Here is a 19,730-nt window from a genome sequence, read left to right on the forward strand (position 1 = left end):
TATCCAAAATATTTCATTTCAATTGGTATTCTATTGTTTAAACTGTGATTAATTTTTTTAATCGCAATGTATTTTTTAATCATGATTAATTTTTTTGAGCTGATCACGTGAGTTAACTGCAATTAATCAACAGCCCTATTATTAACAAGTTCAGTTTAAAATTCATGATACTGATTCTGTAATTCAAATCTATTACTAATTTGCTGTTCATTACAATGGAGAAGCCATGAAGATTTGTTAAAAGTCCAATACAGCCCCCATTAAAATCAATGAAGTATTTCTAACAAATCTACAGGTCCACTCCATTACAACAAACAGAATATTTCTAACCAATCTGAGTTTATAAACACATTCACAGCTTATCACTGAATGAATAAGATTTTTTAAATTAATTTCAGATCACCTATATGGATTTAAGGGAACATGTCCGGCAAATATGTTTCTTCAGTTCAGATTAACTGGAAATCAATTTGTAGGATATAATTATAGCCAGACACTCATTTTAAGGCTATGATTTTACTGGGTATTTTGGGTGATAAGCCACAAGGCTGAAACTTATGTGATTTCCTATATTACCCCAAGAGAAAAGTAAGTTTATTCTATTTACTGATAATATGTCTGGTATTTATTAAGGCATGTAATTAAACAGTTAGTAATATACAGTAACTGCACTTCCTTGAATGAAATATAGATCTTTTGTTATTTCTTTAGACTGTGACAGGATTCTAATACTTAATGGATAAACAGCAAAATTTCTACTGCCTGATAGGGAAGAAAAAGCTGGGTCTCCTCTTAGCGATTACGTCACAAGGAATATACTTAGTAAGTGCATACTTATTTTATGTTTAGAAATAATTCTTTGCTACTCAAGCCAGTCAAAAGTTTTTGTTCCTGTTAGTCTAAAAGCTATTGAGAGATGACATCAGCCTCATTTTGATTCTCTACAAAAAATGTATCTATTCACTGCAAGATTAATTTTGCACTATTTGCAGTACTACATATTCCATTAAATTAGGCATACAATGTTAACATATCTGCTGTCTTCTTCCTTTCAGTAGTCATTCTGTCATCTGAACTAAATGAAACCGAGGCTCCTCTCTGATGGGAAACACTGGGGCTTGATTGCATGGAGTAGCAATGCTCACTAGCGGGGTGCGATTTCTGAAGCACACCAGCCTGTTGCATGCTACACTGATCCATGTAGACCCTGTTGAAGTGATCTAAAAGTTCCCTAGAGTGCATTAATTTAGCTGTTTTAGTTGGTACACTTTAGAAATCACACCTTCAGTGCACACTGCTGCTCTATATAGACAAGCCCAAAGTGTCCTTTCTCTATGACACATTGGAATAAGGTTCTTCTTAGAGATGCACAAATGTACCAGGCCCTTTCAAGGAGCTGCTTTATTAGCAGTATTATGAAAAATTCATGTATACATACTATAATAAGTTAATGCACTACTTCAGGGTAAGATATGATCCCTGACAAAAAGTGAACTGGAACAAATAATAATGAATGTGGTTATAGTGGTTGAATTCAAAATGCTTTTATCATTATTCACAATCAAAACAAATTTACTGTCCCAAGAGGATTCTTTTCCTCAGCTATTGCTTCAAATACCATGCACTGGTAAATATTGGGTAAATTGGGTAAAAATAAATGGGTAAATATTACCTGGGTAAATATCACCTGTGCAAATATTACCTTGATTTTTGAGGGTGGGTTTCTATATCGTAATAAATCTGCTTTTGTGAATGAACTGACAACAGTGCAAAATTATGTTAGGTCACATTATGCTATCTCAGCCCCAAAAAACTATAGAACAACAACAAAAAATAAAACTACAATATTTGTTTACCATTGTTCTAAGCAACTCAGAAGACATCACATTCGATGGAAGGTTTTCTAAATGCTCTTAACTAACAAGCTGAAATACTTGGAAGGATTGATTTTTCATGTGTATATTGAGAAAATACTGAAGGAGTAACTCATTGACCGATATAACGAAGTGTACAAGATTCTGAGATCCTATTTAAGAAAATAACAATGCAGAGCTATATTAAAATGTCCTAGCACAGAGGTACTATAATATCTTACGTTACAATCCTTCACTCAGATCAGTGCAAGAGGACCTGTAGATTAGCACTGAAGACGATGGCATTGCACATGAATGCATCGATTCTGCATCCAATTGCAGGATCATGGCCCATGTATATAAAATGTTTGCCAACCCTTTCCCCATATTTAATAATAATAAACCCACTTACTTGCTTTTCCCTTTGTACACTGTAGCATATGATCCTTCCCCTAATTTTTCCAGTTTTTCGTAAGAGTCTGCTTTTCCAAACTTGGGGCTTGTAGGCTAAACAAAAATAAAGGATGGAACTTTCAGCATTAACACCAAAATTAACTGCTTTGATTCAACCATGAAAGACTAAACAACATTACTGAAACGGATGGGATTATGTCTGAATTTTTTTAATATTGGCTGCAAGAATCCAGCAGAACTAATGTAGAATGTTTAATAGGCTGCTCAAATAAACATCATTCAACACTCCAGATGGTGGTTACCTATTTCAACCATATTCTTGTATCAGTGGAGCCATCAAAAGGAGGCTTGTGTTTCATTTTTGGCATAGAAAACTTTATATGCAGAGGTGGATCATTTCCAACTAAACCAACCAATCTGTTTTAATAAATGTAATTCAAGATTCTAATCTTCTCTATAAAATGGGCATGGTAATCACATAGGCCTGCTTAGATGAAAACATGTAAAAAATACTGTCAGTGGCACTTAGGGCACTGAGCACCTCCCAGAAGATCTAAATATCTTATGGAATGGGCCCTCTAAGAGTGAATTTCACTTCTGAATTGATCCTAAAATTCTTTGGTTTGCATACACAATCAAAGCATGCCTTTTAATGGTGTGTGTATGCAGCATGGCTTTTTATCATCTTTATTCTTAATGACTGCTGTCTGGGTTTCTATAACTGAATCAAGTTAACTACGGTACTTTGTTCAGTGAAAAAGCAAAAGGTCAGATTTTCAGTTAGTGCAATCAGACATAGCCCCCATTGGCTTTAGCAACAGCCCTAAGGAATCTGCCCTAAGCTTTTACACAAACCTAACAAAACTGACAATAACTAGAGCTGTGAAGAGTAGAGGTTCATACTGCACCTTTAAAAATATACTCTAAAATGATTAATTTGGAAGTGCTGAAAATAAGGAAAATTATGCAGAGCCTACTCAGCAGGAGAATACCAAACAATGTTTCTCGCAATCTTCATTATTTCAGTACAATAGTCTATGAAAACAATGACGTACATAATTGTGTCACTTTGTAGACATGAATCTCTGATACATATGTGAAAGTATACATGTATATATGGAGAGAGAGAGAGAGAGAGAGAGAGAGAGAGAGAGAGAGAAGTTATGGCATACACGAGGGTGCAAAGTGGTATAAATATTTCTGGTCAAAGAAAACCACTTTGTTTTTGCAGAAATTTTCAATTTCTATTTTTGATTTTCAGTCCCGGATTCATTTTGGGTTCCTCCCTCTCCCTTCCTCGTATATTTTTCCAGTGCAAAAGGAGAAGAAGAAGAAAAAAGAGAGAGAAAGTGAGATTATGTTTAAACTATTCTCTCCCCCTCCCCCATTTTCCACTGGGGGAAGAGGAGAATAGGGAGGGGAAAAAACTAAAACACAAAAATTAAGGACCAAAAACCTAAATTAAATGAAAATGTAATCACTGGAAGGAGAAGGATCCATCAGACAAGGTTCGTCTGCTATCAGCTTGCTTCCAAGTGAGCCATTACCAACAGGTATGGATGTGTATTTGTTTGAGGGCAGGGAGAAAGTAGTCCACAATATAGTAGATTTGCAAAACTATCAAAAAAACCAACCAACCACCTTTGAGGCTCCTCCATCACTTGATTTCCAAGCTATTCGGATATGATGAAGCTGGTTTACTGTGTTTTACTTTTCTTATATGTAGTTTGCCTATTTTCATGTTGAGATTTACTTGTTCCGTTGTTTTGGGATTTTTGTTTTGTTTTGTTTTTGTTTGTTTTATAATACCGCCAGTTGCCATAACGTAGAGGTCTTAAGAATCGCTATTGCTTTAGGGTTCTGATAGGTAATCCATTACCATAAAAATCAAATAATTATTCCCTCGACCACAGACTCACTTCCCCCTATTCCAGCTGTCAAAAATATTGGTTTAAAATCATAGCTATTTGATTCACTCCCTGCTTGGAAGCCTGCTGCATCCCCATTGAGAGTAGGCAGAGGATGAGAAGAGCTTGCATTGGGCAGGACCGGTAAGATGGCCATAGGAAGAGCTCACTACTGACTATGCAGGAGAGGTGCCTGTGTTGACTGCCTCTGCGTGATGGGTACCTCTGCCACATGCATCAGCAGCTGTTGTGCTACAAACTCCAGCTTCATAGAAGCAGGATGGGCCTTGTTTCTCTTACTATGCAGTCACAACTCCCAGTTGGTCCAGTGCCTGGTCATGCTGAGAGAGAACAGCCCCAAAGCAACAAGAAAACTACTCAGTCACCATCTGTCCAGACCCAGCAGAAAGACCTGGCAGCTCTTCTCCCCTTTGCAGACTGTGATGCCTCAGTACCCCAGGTTGGCCCTCTGATCTAGCAAAAAGGGTGTCCTTTCAGTCCTCCTGAAGTGGCACAAGGCTCTGCATTGGATTCTGGATCCACAAGTTATCCCACCCAGTGGTCCAGCTTGGCTCTCTGATCTAGCTGGACCACTGGGTGGGATAACTTGTTGATCCAGAACCCAATGAGATCCTTGCCACTTCCAAAAGGTGGAACCAAAGTGTACACAGTCCAGGCAGTGTCAGACTCTACTGGTGTGTCTCCCCACAATACAGTGTAGGATGTTCTAGGCCAGGTGTTCAGGCACCTAAAGAGGCATATTGGTGCTTACTGGTATTTTCAAAAGCTGCTATCTGCATCTTTAGATACCTATATATCTTTAAAAACTGGCCCTTTAAGTTGTTCTGTTACTCCCTGTATTATCTTTCAAAAGCACAAACTGACAGAGGCTGCTGCTATGATACTTTAGCATGAAACTTGCAAACTAATCTGCAAGATATTTCAGAGACCACAAAAAACTTTGAAAAGTGATATTGAGAATGCACACCACATGACAATTAATCTTTGAAAAAATTCACCAATTGCTGATGCTAGCAGTTAATAATTTTGATTATTAAACGTGAAAATAAAATGGACTCTAATTTACATTTCACAATTTCACATGGTACCTTTCTACATTTCACTCATCTTAGAAAATACAGTATACTAGTCAGTTTAATTTTCTGGTTCTTAGTCAATAGCCTTGTATTGCAATGTCTGGGGTGAAAAGGCTGCAGAGGTTGATCTTCTAAAGAATTGAAACAATCTCTATTAATATTAAATTTTGTAAAATTTTGTTATAAGTTATAAATTTGGAGTCTAAATCATCTGAAATGCCATGTAAACTCTGAAATCCCAAATGTTTATATTTAAATACATTACTGCATACACAAAATTGCATTGGGTTTTTTTTCCTCCTTTCAGTACATCCAGTTTCATATGTCTATTTCTGAAATACTTTACAGAGCAAAATCCATAGCTATAGATCTTTCTATAAAATACAGGAAAGGCCACTCATTCCCATCTATTTAAAATTAGCCTTTGATTGTTACAGCAAACACCACCATTTTTAAAGTTAATAGTATGGTATATAAAAAAACTGAAGACCTTAAAACAGTTTATTCAATCCACAGCTTTCAAATGTTTAAAAATGATTTTTCTTTTTTGTTCAAAACCATGTTTCTTTTGATAAATCAGCTGCCACAAAACAGAGAACATGCAGATAAGAAACTGCAGGCCTTTTGGATGACGACAGAATATAAGTGATTTTGAACATATGTGTGGAGGCTGATTTCAATCCCTCCCAAGCATAAATTACAGTACTACAAAAAACACATGATGTTAATATGACGGCTGAATTTAGCCTGAAGTCACTTTCCTGTTCACATTTAAAACTAATTTAAAAAATTATTAACAGGACCTATGACTTAGGTATGTGATAATAAAAGCAGAGGTTTTAAAAGAGATCTTTCATTATCTGGAAGATAATTTTATCTAGATGGCAGCTGCTCAAGCCCCTGAATATGACACTTGATTTCTCTTTGCTCAGGAGGTAGCAAGAGATGTGGTCAATGATGTGCAGAAGCCTTGTGGATATAGTTTTTTGAGAAAAGAAAAGCTTCCTTTTAAATATAAGCTTGACCCATAGGGGAAAAAACGGTTACTAGCCTTCCTGCTGTTCTTCAAGATATGTTGCTCAGGTCCATTCCATGCTAGGTATGTGTGCGCCACATGCACAGTTGCTGGAGATTTTTCCCTCAGTGATATCCAGAGGACTGGCTGTAGAGCCAGCATAAGGGGTGCCACCGACTCCGCACCCTCTCAGTTCCTTCTTGCTGGCAACTCCAACAGAGGGGTAAGGAGGGTGGGTCATGTAATGGACAGGAGCAACACATCTTAAAAAACAAGTTACAAAAGGTAGGTAACTGATTTTTCTTCTTCAAGTGCTTGCTCATGTCCATTCCATTCTAGGTGACTCTCAAGCAGTACTCCAGGAGGTGGGTGCAGAGTTCATGGATGTGCTGACTGCAACACCACTCTCCCAAGACTGGCATCATCACAGGCTTGCTGGACATAGTGTGAAGGTATGAATCAATGACCATGTTGCAGCTCTGCAGATGTCCTGGATTGGTACTTGTGTGAGGAACGCTGCTGACGACGCTTGGGCTCTCGTGGAATAAGTGGTCAAGATGGCTGGAAGCAGAACCTTCACCTGGTCATAGCAAGCCCAGATACATGCAGTTATGCAGGACGAGATTCTTTGGGATGACACAGGCAGCCCTCTCGTCATTTCTGCTACTTCTACAAAGTGTTGTATAGACTACTGGAAGGGCTTAGTCTTCTCAACATAGAAGGCGAGGGCCCACCTAACATCCAAAGTATGGAACCGACATTCCCCAGCAGTCTTGTGAGGTTTTGGAAAGAAGACAAGAAGAAAAAAATGTGCTGGTTGTTGTGGGATTGCGAAACCACCTTTGGTAGGAAGGCCGGAGGGGAGTGCAGCTGGACTTTGTCCTTGAACAACACTGTATAAGGGGGGTTTTGATGTCAAGGCTTTGATCTCGGAGACCCTTCTGGCCAAGGTGACTACCATCAGGAAGGCGACCTTCCAAGAGAGAAGCCGTATGGGGCAAGATGCTAACAGCTCAAAAGATGGCCCCCTGAGCCTCGACAGCACTAGGTTTAAGTCCATGGCGGAATCGGATCACAAACCTGAGGGTAGAGTCTTTCCAGGCCCTTGAAAAATCTGACAATCTTGTGGGAGAACACTGATCTGCCCTGCACTGGAGAGAGGAAGGTTGAGGTGGCTGCCAAGTGGACCTTAATAGAGGAGAGACACAGATCTTGATGCTTTAGGTGGAGCAGATAGTTCAAGATAGACTGCAGAGAAGACCGGGATGGAGAGAGATTCAGTTTGGCCATGAAGATAGCCCTGGTGGAAGGTTTTCTGCTGCCTAGCAAGACTTGCCAGACTTGTTCCGAATACGGCTGCTTTTCAGGGTTCAGCCATGCAGCAATCATGCCATCAGGTGCAGGGATGTAAGGTTCGAATGAAGCAACCGGCTATGGTCTTGTGAAATCAAGTCTGGGTGGGATACAAGCATGGGTGGAGCTGCCACTGAAAGATCCAGAAGCATACTGAATCAATGCTGAAGAGACCATGTGGAGTTATCAGGAATAACCTTCACCTTGTCCCGCCTGATTTTTAGGAGGAACTTGTGAACCAAGAGGATCAGTGGGAAGACGTATAGTAGGCAGTCTGCCCATGAGAGGAGGAAGGCATCGAAGAGGGAGCCCCTGCTGTGCCCGTTCAGTGAATAGAACTGATGGCATTTCCTGTTCTGTCTGTGGCGAACAGGTCCACCTGGGGAGGCCCCCACTTCTGGAAGATGACACTGATGACCTCCGGATGAAGAGACCACTCACGGTGAGAGGCAAAAGGACTTGCTGAGGCAATCCACTAATGTGTTTTGGGCTATGGAGAAATGTGATGCTTCGAGGTGAATGGCGTGTTTCAAGCAGAAGTTCCCTGGCACAGGGCTGAAGATTGAGCCCCTCCCTGCTTGTTGAAGTAATTCACTGATGCAATGTTGTCCATCAAGACACGCACCACCTTGCCCGAGACCTGGGAAGGGACACCTGCAAGCCAAACATACTGCTCTGTGTTCCCTAACATTTATATGCAGGGAACGTTCCTCCTGGGACCAGAGGCCCTGAGATTGTTGAGGTGGGCTCTCTAATCCAGGTCTGATGCATCCAAAACTAAGGTTACGAACAGATGCAGGGCAGCACAGGGTACTCCTTTCATTAAGGAACCTGGGTCTCTCTACCAAGTCAGCAAAGCGAGGACTGCCAGTGGAATCGTGAGTATTGAGTTTAAGTTGTGTCTGCTCAGGGAGTAGACTGACGCTAGCCACATTTGTAGGGGTCTGAGGTATAGCCTTCCATACTGCACCACATAGTTACATACTGCCATCTGACCCAACAGTTTGAGGCAAACCTGAGCGGTTGTTAGTGGGTGGGTCGTGACCTTGGAGATCAGGTCCAGCATAGCTCGGACTCTGGCCTCTAGTAAGTAGGCCTTGGTCTGGGTCAAGTCAAGCACTGCCCCAAAGAACTCTATTCTCTGAACCGGGACCAAAGTTGACTTATGCTCATTTATCAATAGTCCCAGCACCTGAAAGGTGGCCTGTACTGTACCGATGCTGTGCTGGACCTGAGCCTGCCAGTGGCCTTTGATCAGCCAGCCGTTGAGCTACAGGTAGATATGGACACCTCAACGTCTGAAGAAGGCTGCTACCACCGCCATACACTTAATGAAGAGCCATGGGCTGCCAACAGGCCAAAGGGAAGTGCTGTGCATTGGTAGTAGTGTTCATCCACTACAAACCTCTCTTCTGGAGGGAGCCGCTACAGCCAGTATGTCAACTAGGCTGGGTGAAGACTCCTTTAGCGCCCCGACTTCCAGCCCCAAGTTTGCGGTGACCCTTTTCAGGAGCTCTTGATGGGCCCTGAAGTCATCTGGCAGTAGTAGGTTACTAGGGCCTGCGACCATCTCATCCGGGGATGACGAGGAAGAAGCCTGCACTGGAGGAGGGGCTGCCTCCTCTTCCTCAACCTGAACCACATCCATTGGGGCAATTTCTCAGACATTGGTACCAGAGTCAGGGTCCAGCGCCAGATGGGAAGAAACAGTGACTCTCCTCTCGGACACCACCGAGCGTGAGCAGTGGGAAGGGGCGCCCTGTACTGGGAGAAACCCCCACGGGTTCCAACAATGCCACTGCATTAGCCAGTGGCCTGGTGGCCATGTGCCAGCCAAGGGGCCAGTACCGAATTCCAGTGCATGGGCTGGGCACCAATATGACTTTGGTGGAAAGAAGGATTTTTTTTCAGACTCCGAATAGGATTCTTCCCTCGAAGACTATGGCAACGCAGTATCCGCTTCCACCTCCGGGCAGTGCCGGGGAAATGGTAACCGCTGACGGGCCGGAGATCACTACATCGGGACCAGGGAGGCTTTTCCCCTGAACAGTGCCACGGTGCTGCAATGGAGCTCACCGCCCCTTGATCCCTTCTATCCCGTCTATCCCGTCGCTTTGGTTAGCAGGGGGCCTTGAAGGGTCAGTGGGATCAGGAGGGACATCAGGTCCTTTGCAGCCGGAGTTTAAGGGGCCCACAGGCACGAGGTCCCATGACTGCTCCCAGGAGTCAGAGGTGGGTCCTGGACTGGACGTGGTGCTCTAGGCAGAGCCACCAGAGCTAACAGTGACCTTCGTGGCCAAACAATCTCTCTCCATCCTGGTCTTCCCTGCAGTCTATCGTCATAGAATCACAGACAGCTGCAGCAGCACAGGAGCCAGCAAACAGAGCTGTAAATGGGGAGTTTGCGTGGGAGTTTGCAAGGGGAGTTTGGGGGGAAAGACTAAAAGAGCCAGGCAGAGGAACAGACAAGCTAGCGAAGGGAGTGTGTGGTGTTTTGGTGCTCGTTGGGAGGGGGAGGGGGGGTATTTTGTTGTGGGAGGTGGTGTTTTGCTTTCGTTTGTTATTCCCAGACTAACAGGACTTAGGCGAGAAGGCTATGACAGATACAGAGGCAGCAGTGGAAGTGACCCAAGCAGTGAAGATGATTGGATGTGGAAGCTGCGATATGTACATGATCCTGGAGGGGGTACCTGAAAAGAGTTTCGTCTGCATGAAGTGCCACCTGATAGAGCTGATGGAAGAAAAGATCTGAGGATTGGAGATGCAGGTGGAAACTCTGGCTGAGTTTAGAAGGGGGTTCAAGCAGGTGATGGAGCAAAGACATGAGAAGGCTGAAGGGAGAAGCTCAGACTTGCAGATGGAAGCAGGACCAAAGAACTCTGAGGTGAGACTGCTGGGTGAGGAAAGTGGACAGTGGAAGCATGTGACTAAGAGAATCAGACAGAGGAAAAGATGGGCTAGTGAAGGAGAAATAGAGCTCAGGAACAGGTTTGTGGAGTTGGAAAATGAAGACAGGGCACAGCACGCACTGAAGGTGAGAAGGCAAGGAAGAAGAGAAGAGCAGCTAGTCCTATAGGAAGAGGCGACGATAACGCTCAATGGAGATAACACTACCAAATATGAGCCCCAGGAGGATATGGGATGGATTGCAGGGAATTGCAAGGGACAATAGGAATCGAGAGGACTTGCAGCCAGAGGGAAAAGGGGATAGACTGGAGAATCGCACCATCACCAGGAAAAGGTAGGTCTACATGATTGGGGAAGCCTTATTGAGAAGAATAGACAGGCCTGTAACCAGAGCTGATTCAGAGAACAGAAGGGTGTGCTGTCTGCCTGGTGCTAAGATATGGGATGTGGACCTGAGGCTGAAGAGGATCCTAACAGGAGCGGGAAAGAATCCATTGATTATCCTTCATGTGGGAACAAATGATATGGCTAGATTCTCGCTGGAACATATCAAGGGAGACTATGCCAGGCTGGGGAAGACACTTAAGAAAACTGAGGCTCAGGTGATCTTCAGTGGGATTCTGCCTGTTCCTAGAGAAGGGCAACAAAGGTGTGACAAGATTATGACGATCAACAGATAGCTCAGGCAGTGATGCTATAAGGAGGGCTTTGGGATGTATGGCCACTGGGAGGCATTCATGGACAGAGGACAGTTCTCTCGGGATGGACTTCATCTGTGTAGGGAGGGAAATAGACTTCTAGGATGGAGGCTGGCACAACTGATTAAGAGAGCTTTAAACTAGGAATTTGCGGGAGACAGTTGGGAGATGTCCAGGTAATCTCCACGCCAGATTTTAGCACTGAGAGGGAAGAAAACGAAGTAAGAAAGGATACAGCGGTGGGTAGGAGAATGGACATAAGGAGGAAGGGCAGCGTGGATACCAGTCTAATAGGCGGTAGAATGTCCATGCCTAATCGGGTAAAGAACGTGAGAGAAGCAAAACAGCAAAAATTAAGATGTTTGTACACCAATGTGAGGAGCTTAGGTAACAAAATGGAGGAACTAGAGCTACTGGTGCAGGAAGTGAAACCAGATATTATAGGGATAACAGAAACATGGTGGAATAGTAGTCATGATTGGAGTACAGGTATTGAAGGGTACGTGCTGTTTAGGAAAGACAGAAATAAAGGCAAAGGTGGTGGAGTAGCATTGTATATCAATGATGAGGTAGAATGTAAAGAAACAACAAGTGATGGAATGGATAAAAACAGAGTCTGTCTGGGCAAAAATCACACAGGGGAAGAAAGCTACCAGAGCCTCCCCTGGGATAGTGCTTGGGGTGTGCTATAGACCGCCGGGATCCGATTTGGATAAGGATAGAGACCTCTTTAATGTTTTCAATGAAGTAAATGCTAACGGGAATTGTGTGATCATGGAAGACTAACTTCCCAGATATAGACTGGAGGACAAGTAATAATAATAGGGCTCAGATATTCCTGGATGCGATAGTTGATGGATTCCTTCACCAAATAGTTGCTGAACCAACAAGAAGGGATGCCATTTTAGATTTGATTTTGGTGAGTAGTGAAGACCTTAGAGAAGAAATGGTTGTAGCGGACAACATTGGTTTGAGCGATCATGAGCCTATTCAGTTCAAATTAAATGGAAGGATAAACAAAAACAGATCTGTGACTAGGGTTTTTGATTTCAAAAGGGCTAACTGAAAAAAATTAAGGAAATTAGTTAGGGAAGTGGATTGGACTGAAGAACTTGTGGATCTAAAGACGGAGAAGGCCTGAAATTACTTCAACTCAACATTGCAGAAACTATCAGAAGCCTTCATCCCAAGAAAGCGGAAAAAACTCATAGGCAGGAGTTGTAGACCAACTGGATGAGCAAGCATCTCAGAGAGGCGATTAAGAAAAAGCAGAAAGCCGACAAGGAGTGGAAGATGGGAGGGATTAGCAAAGAAAGCTACCTTATTGAGGTCAGAACATGCAGGGATAAAGTGAGAAAGGCTAAAAGCCATGTAGAGTTGGACCTTCCAAAGGGAATTAAAACCAATAGTAAAAGGTTCCGTAGCCAGATAAATAAGAAAAAAACAAAGAAAGAGGAAGTGGGACCGCTAAACACTGAGGATGGAGTGGAGGTCAAGGATAATTTAGGCATGGCCCAATATCGAAACAAATACTTTGCCTCAGTCTTTAATGAGGAGCTTAGGGATAATGGTAGGATGACAAATGGAAATGAGGATATGGAGGTAGATATTATCACATCTGAGGTAAAAGCCAAACTCCAACAGCTTAATGGGACTAAATCGGGGGGCCCAGATAATCTTCATCCAAAAATATTAAAGGAACTGGTACATGAAAGTGAGAGCCCATTAGCAAGAATTTTTAATGAATCTGTAAACTCAGGGGTTGTATCCTATGACTGGAGAATTGCTAACATAGTTCCTATTTTTAAGAAAGGAAAAAAAAGCGATCCGGGTAACTACAGGCCTGTTAGTTTGACATCGGTAGCATGCAAGGTCTTGGAAAAAATTTTGAAGGAGAAAGTAGTTAAGGACATTGAGATCAGTGGTAATTGGGACAAAATACAACATGGTTTTACAAAAGGTAGCTCATGCCAAACCAACCCGATCTCCTTCTTTGAGAAGGTAACCAATTTTTTAGACAAAGGAAATGCAGTAGATCTAATTTACCTCGATTTCAGTAAGGCATTTGATACTGTTCCACATGAGGAATTATTAGCTAAATTGGAAAAGATGGGAATCAACATGAAAATTGAAAGGTGGATAAGGAACTGGTTAAAGGGGAGACTACAGGGGGTCATACTGAAAGGTGAACTGTTAGGCTGGAGGGAGGTTACCAGTGGAATTCCTCAGGGATCGGTTTTGGGACCAATCTTTTTAATACTGACCTTGACAAAAAAAGTGGGAATGTGCTAATAAAGTTTGTGGATGACACAAAGCTGGGAGGTATTGCCAATACAGAGAAGGACCGGGATATCATACAGGAAGATCTAGATGACCTTGTAAACTGGAGTAATAGTAATAGGATGAAATTTAATAGTGAAAAGTTCAAGGTCATGCATTTAGGGATTAATAAAAAGAATTTTCGTTATAAGCTAGGGATGCATCACTTGGAAGTAACAGAGGAGGAGAAGGACCTCGGAGTATTGGTTGATCACAGGATGACTATGAACAGCCAATGTGATATGGCTGTGAAAAAAGCTAATGCAGTCTTGGGATGCATCAGGTGAGGTATTTCTAGTAGAAATAAGGAGGTGTTAGTACCGTTATACAAGGCACTGGTGAGACTTCATCTGGAATAGTGTGTCTCCCATATTGTATCTCCCATGTTTAAGAAAGATGAATTCAAACTGGAACAGGTACAGAGAAGGGCTACTAGGATGACCCGAGGAATGGAAAACCTGTCTTATGAAAGGAGACTTAAAGGGTTTAGCTTGTTTAGCCTAACCAAAAGAAGGCTGAGGGGAGATATGATTGCTCTCTATAAACATATCAGAGGGATAAATGCCAGGGAGGGAGAGAAATTATTTAAGCTCAGTACCAATGTGGACACAAGAACAAATGAATATAAACTGGCCATCAGGAAGTTTAGACTTGAAATTAGACAAAAGTTTCTAACCAATCAGAGGAACGAAGTTCTGGAACAGCCTTCCAAGGGGAGCAGTGGGGGCAAAAGACATATCTGGCTTCAAGACTAAGCTTGATAAGTTTGTGGAAGGGATATGATATGATGGGATAGCCTAATTTTGGCAATTAATTGATCTTTGACTCTTAGCAGTATATAGGCCCAATGGCCTGTGATGGGATGTTAGATGGGGTGGGATCTGAGTTACTACAGAGAGTTCTTTCCTGGGTGTCTGGCTGGTGAGCCTTGCCCACATGCTCAGGGTTTAGCTGATCACCATATTCGGGGTTGGGAAGGAATTTTCCTCCAGGGCAGCTTGGCAGAGGCCCTGGGGGTTTTTTGCCTTCCTCTGCAGCGTGGGGCACTGGTCACTTGCTGGAGGATTCTCTGCACCTTGAAGTCTTTAAACCACGATTTGAGGACTTCAGTAGCTCAGACATAGGTTAGGGGTTTGTTACAGGAGTGGGTGGGTGAGATTCTGTGGCCTATGTTGTGCAGGAGGTCAGACTAGATGATCATAATGATCCCTTCTGACCTTAAAGTCTATGATTCTATGAGTGGCCCAGCCCAGGTCTCAATGCCACTCCCCACTTGTCCCTCTTCAGCACCGGAGAGAGTTCCCCCTCTCATTGTGCTGTTTCCTACACTTCTTCCTCGGTACTGGGGGTGAAGAACGGTGCCAGGAAGAGCATGGTGCCTGTGGAGCGCTTCACAGAAAAACCTAAATGCTTGGTGCCAATTCGGAGTGGCTCAGCTAAGAAAGACTGATCTGAGGGCTGCCTTCATGACTGAGGCCTTCAGACAAATGTCTCTATCTTTTTGAGTGCGTGGTCTGAAGCCTCTGCAGATCTGGCACTTCTCTTTAACATGAGTTTCCTCAAGGCACTCTAGACAGCCAGAGTATGGGTCACTTACTAGCATTAGCTTGCCACGACTTAAAGCCTGGGAACCCAGCCCCTGGGGCTAAAATCCCTCGATGACAGGGACAACTATTCATGCTATTATATACAGTAACTTAGAACTATATACACTAACTACAATAACTATTCAATGCAAGATAAAAGAGTCCAAACCACTAGGAAAGAAGCCTTATAATCATATATCATGGGTGATAAGAAGGAACTGAAAGGGCGTAGAGCTGGCGGCGCCCCTTATACTGGCGCACATGCATGGGGCTCCAGAAGGCCTAGAACCAGTCCTACTGATACCACTGAGGGAAAAATCTCCAGCAACTGTACACACGGCATGCACACACCTAGTATGGAAGGACATGAGCAAGCACTCAACAAAGTAGCATTGACTTTAAGGAGGCCAAAAAGGGAAATAAAGCATTCAGACAATAGAAAAGAGCATCTAACTTCCAAGAAGAGACTGTTCTGTGTAAAAAGTCAGTTTTGGTTCTTTCAAGTCATAGTTGTGGAGGAGGAGCTCCTTGCTAATCACAGATTTTCGAACAAAAGAAGAGTAAGGAGAGGAACTGAGAGAAGACAAAAAGGAAAATGAACCACTTATCAAGATAAAATTGGAGGGCAAGTTTCTTGTATTGAAAGGGCTCCAAATCAGTTACTATACAGGCACTAATAGTAATGGCACAGGCAAATTTGACCCTCCAGAACAGGGGTGGCCAACCTGAGCCTGAGAAGGAGCCAGAATTTACCAATGTACATTGCCAAAGAGCCACAGTAGTACGTCAGCAGGCCCCCATCAGCTCCCCCACCCCGCACCTCCCGATCAGCTGTTTCATGGCATACAGAAGGCTCTGGGGGGAAGGGGGAGGAGCGAGGGCACTGCAGGCTCGGGGAGTGGGGGGGGCGGGGCAGGAAGGGGTGGAGTAGAGGCAGGGCCTGTGGCAGAGCCAAGGGTTGAGCAGTGAGCACCCACCAGCACATTGGAAAGTTGGTGCCTCTAGCTCCAGCCCCAGAGTAGGTGCCTATACAAGGAGCCACATATTAACTTCTGAAGAGCCGCATGTGGCTCCAGAGTCACAGGTTGGCCACCCCTGCTCCAGAAAGTTCAAAAATATGTACTGAAAAGGTTCAAAAGCAAAACAACACAGATTCTACACAAGGATGGGTGCTCTAAACTAAGGAATTCTGACTTTTGAGGCAGCTAGAAGGAAACAGGAAATACAAGGAAGAGATGACAAGATGCATTGTTTCCCAGTGACGCTGAGGGCTCACAGAGCAGCCACCTAAATTTTGGGATCGCTTAATTTGAGAAATGAATTGAAGCCATCAAACAGGAATTCAGACAGCTTTCCTTCAAGTGTCAGGATCAATGTTCCAAGCATTACACTAGCTAAAAAAATATTTTCCATATTTTTCTATTATTTCTAGCTATGGAATCATTCCTATATTTAACAAGCATCTAGTGCAGTGAGTCAGCATGTCCCTGTGTTTGCAAATTCAATCTTTCAGGTACGAAGTGGTCAGAAAACTTTTGGTACTGTTAGGATGAAGAACTGGCCACTGGAAAATGAATTCTCATTCAAGGAGGACTGCTCATTGTTTCAAAATGGGTGAGAGAACCAAGGTCTCTGAGACTAATATGGAGCAGGTGGAGACAGAAGAATCCTCACCATCTTAAACCTGCATTTGGACCTCTTTCTCCCTCTCCACTGGCAAATGATGGGACTTCAGTCTTCTTGTATTCTAAGAGAAGGATTAGTATTTGGGTGCAAAAGCAATGACTTATTTCAGGGGACAAGGGACAACAGAGATTCCTCCTGAAGCTATATGGCTTGACAAAAATTTGACTTGTATGGGCTGCCCAGACCAAGTCTCTCTCTCATTACTTGGAGAGACTAATTAATCTGAAGATTCACCTTATAAATCACCCAAATAGTGAAAAACATGGGTCTTCTTCCTGTTCAAAGCATACTAGTACACTCACCCTATGCTTGGAGACGGCAGAAGGCACAAATTGGAGGCCAAAGGGTAAAGCCACTCAATGACAAAGGCCCTTAATATGAAAAAAAAATAGTTTGATTAGATGGATTTATGACAACATGAAGAAAGTCCCCTTCAGATCAATGGAGCACAGGAATCCTATTAACAAGGGGAGAGGAAAGAGTATGCCAAATGGGGGGAAATGACAGTGGAAGAAATTGGCATTTCAGGCTCATGGGAGGGAATCAGAAAACACAAATTAAAAAAAAACATGTGTGGGAGGTGAGAGAATCTGTTTTAAAAGAGTGTTGGCAGGGTCACTGTAACTAATTTCAAATGACCACTTCATTTACATACATTGTAGGGTATTTAGCAGGTTTAATCTGGGATCCTGTAGAGTGACTGGGCATTATACTCACTTGTGAACACCACCTTTTAGAAATTCTCAAGAATCAGTGGATTATTTGGTAAAGACAGCTTTAATGGAAAATTACATCTAGAGCCACCTGACTATTCTTATACAAGCTGTGTGGGTTACGTTCTCATGCATTTTTCATAACTGCAAAACAGCTTGTGAATGTCACACTTTACCATCACACTCCTGAGCCTAAAGTTTTAAATAGATTTTTTTAACAGAATATTAAACTTCGAAATGAAATTATCCTCAAGGGAAAAATATTATGTTCACAGTTCCATTGTAAATTATTTAAAATCCAAAATGAAGAGCCATCTGTTTGCTATATACTAAATTCATTGTAAGGAAAATCTGAAAGTAAAGGATAAGTCAATAGATAGTCCTTTACAACAACTCAGGGTCTATTCCCTATCGTAGGAGAGAATATCTTCCAATGAGATGCTGGTAAAGCTTTCATTACCAAACCCCACACAGACTATCGGGAGGTACACGTTTGTAGAGAGAACAGATCCTATTACTTGCTAGAGTTAAATAGCTTAGGATCAAACCTGAAACAAAGCTGGCTATGAGGCAGTAAGTGACATGTAAATCTGTCCAAATCTATAAACCTCCTGTGCTCTGAGCTGATCAGTCTTGGGGACAGTTGGGCTCAGTGCATGAGGGGTACAAAGAGAATCCTGTGCCCAAACTGCAGTTGCCAATGAGCTCTCCAAACCCCCCACCCCCAAGTTCTCCTAGGCATATCCCCATCCATGTTCCAATATATGTGTACAAATTCATGGCTATTAAGGTCAAGGAATACTCGCTGCTCAGCTCCTGCAAGGGAGTCGGGCAGTCTTTGTAGGGTTTTCTTTTCCTCTCCTTTCCCAAATACTGAAAGGTATGTAGGAAGATCTTTGGATCAAAAACCATACCATCTCACCATGTCTCATTTCAGAACTACCATCCAGGCCAAGTCTCACATTCAGCCAGGAAGGGATATCTCCCACACAAAACTCAGAAGCTCCCCAGCCACCACAGTTGGATACCAGGAAGGATGGACTGATGGGATGGAGAGACCACAAAGGTGCTCCACACTCACCTGAATGGGAGAAGTAGGAAAGGGTTCAAGATGCATTTAGGATCAGCAGCCAAGAAACAGCTGAAGGTTCCTTGCCCCAAACAGCTTGAGCCAAGCCATTGGCCCTTACTAACCACAGCTCTACATTCATGAGTTTTACATTTATTTATTTTTATAACAAAATCACATAATCAGACTGAAATATGAAATGGAAAACTGCCCACATAGAAGAGATTTCCAGATTCAGAAAAAGTCAAACATTTTAAATACAGTACATTCTGCTTATTAGCAGCCCCTCGGTTGCCAGCAAAAAGTTGCTATTATCCAGCAATTGCTAACAAGCGGAAGTTAGGTTTGTGAGGCAGTCAGGGAAAGAAGTGCTGGGACGTGCCTTTCCTGGCTGCAGCCCCACAAGCCTGCCTGCGGGCAGGGCAGAAGCAGTAAGGGGGGGGACTGCAACTCCGATGCCAGGGCTTCCCAGATGGAGCGAGGCTGCTGAGGGCCAATGGAGCTGCACGCTACCACTCCCTACACTCTCCAGGGGGTCATAACACATTGTTTATCCAACTTAATTTGATATGAATAAACTACTACAATTAAAATCCTTTCCATTGACAACAAGGTGACAGAAAATTTGTATTTTTTTAATACCAAACGTATCAAAATAAGTAAGTGTTATTTAATCTGTGAACTAGGTATGCAGAGACAAGGTGATGAGGTAATACTGGACTTTTACTGGACCAACTTCTGTTGGTGAGAGAGATGAGCTTTCAAGTTTATACAGCGCTCAAGCTCTTACACATTACCTCACTCACCTTGTCTCTAATATCTTGGGATTAACATGGCTACTACACCACTGCACACAAACAGATACACCTACAGTTTGGAAATGCATTGTAATTAATAGATCAATGACACAGACATTACAGGTTGCCCTTGTAAAGAAAAAGTGATTAGGTAAACCTAAAAAAGTCACCAGCTAGTGCAACATGAATAACACTTAAATCTCTCTTAGTGCTGTCGATTAATCACAGTTAACTCATGCGATTAATTCAAAAAAATTAATCATGATTAAAAAATTAATCCCAATTAATCTCAGCTTTAATCACATTGTTAAACAAT

The 19,730-nt window shown here is 42.8% G+C and overlaps 1 protein-coding gene across 7 annotated transcripts in view; it reads right to left on the reverse strand.

The window, feature by feature from the left end:
- CDK14 (cyclin dependent kinase 14) overlaps window positions 1-19,730 on the reverse strand; it is a 497,609-nt gene that overhangs the window by 332,871 nt on the left and 145,008 nt on the right. For 6 of the 7 annotated variants that reach the window (XM_074945950.1, XM_074945956.1, XM_074945953.1 and 3 more), the window contains one exon: window positions 2,266-2,360. The exons of the other annotated variant lie outside the window; for it this stretch is intronic. In XM_074945950.1, coding sequence (XP_074802051.1) covers window positions 2,266-2,360 — 95 coding nt within the window. The remainder of the gene's footprint in view (window positions 1-2,265; window positions 2,361-19,730) is intronic. 7 annotated transcript variants of the gene reach the window in all.

The sequence above is a fragment of the Natator depressus genome, chromosome 2, assembly GCF_965152275.1.
Source record: "Natator depressus isolate rNatDep1 chromosome 2, rNatDep2.hap1, whole genome shotgun sequence".
Classification (NCBI taxonomy): Eukaryota; Metazoa; Chordata; order Testudines; family Cheloniidae; genus Natator; species Natator depressus.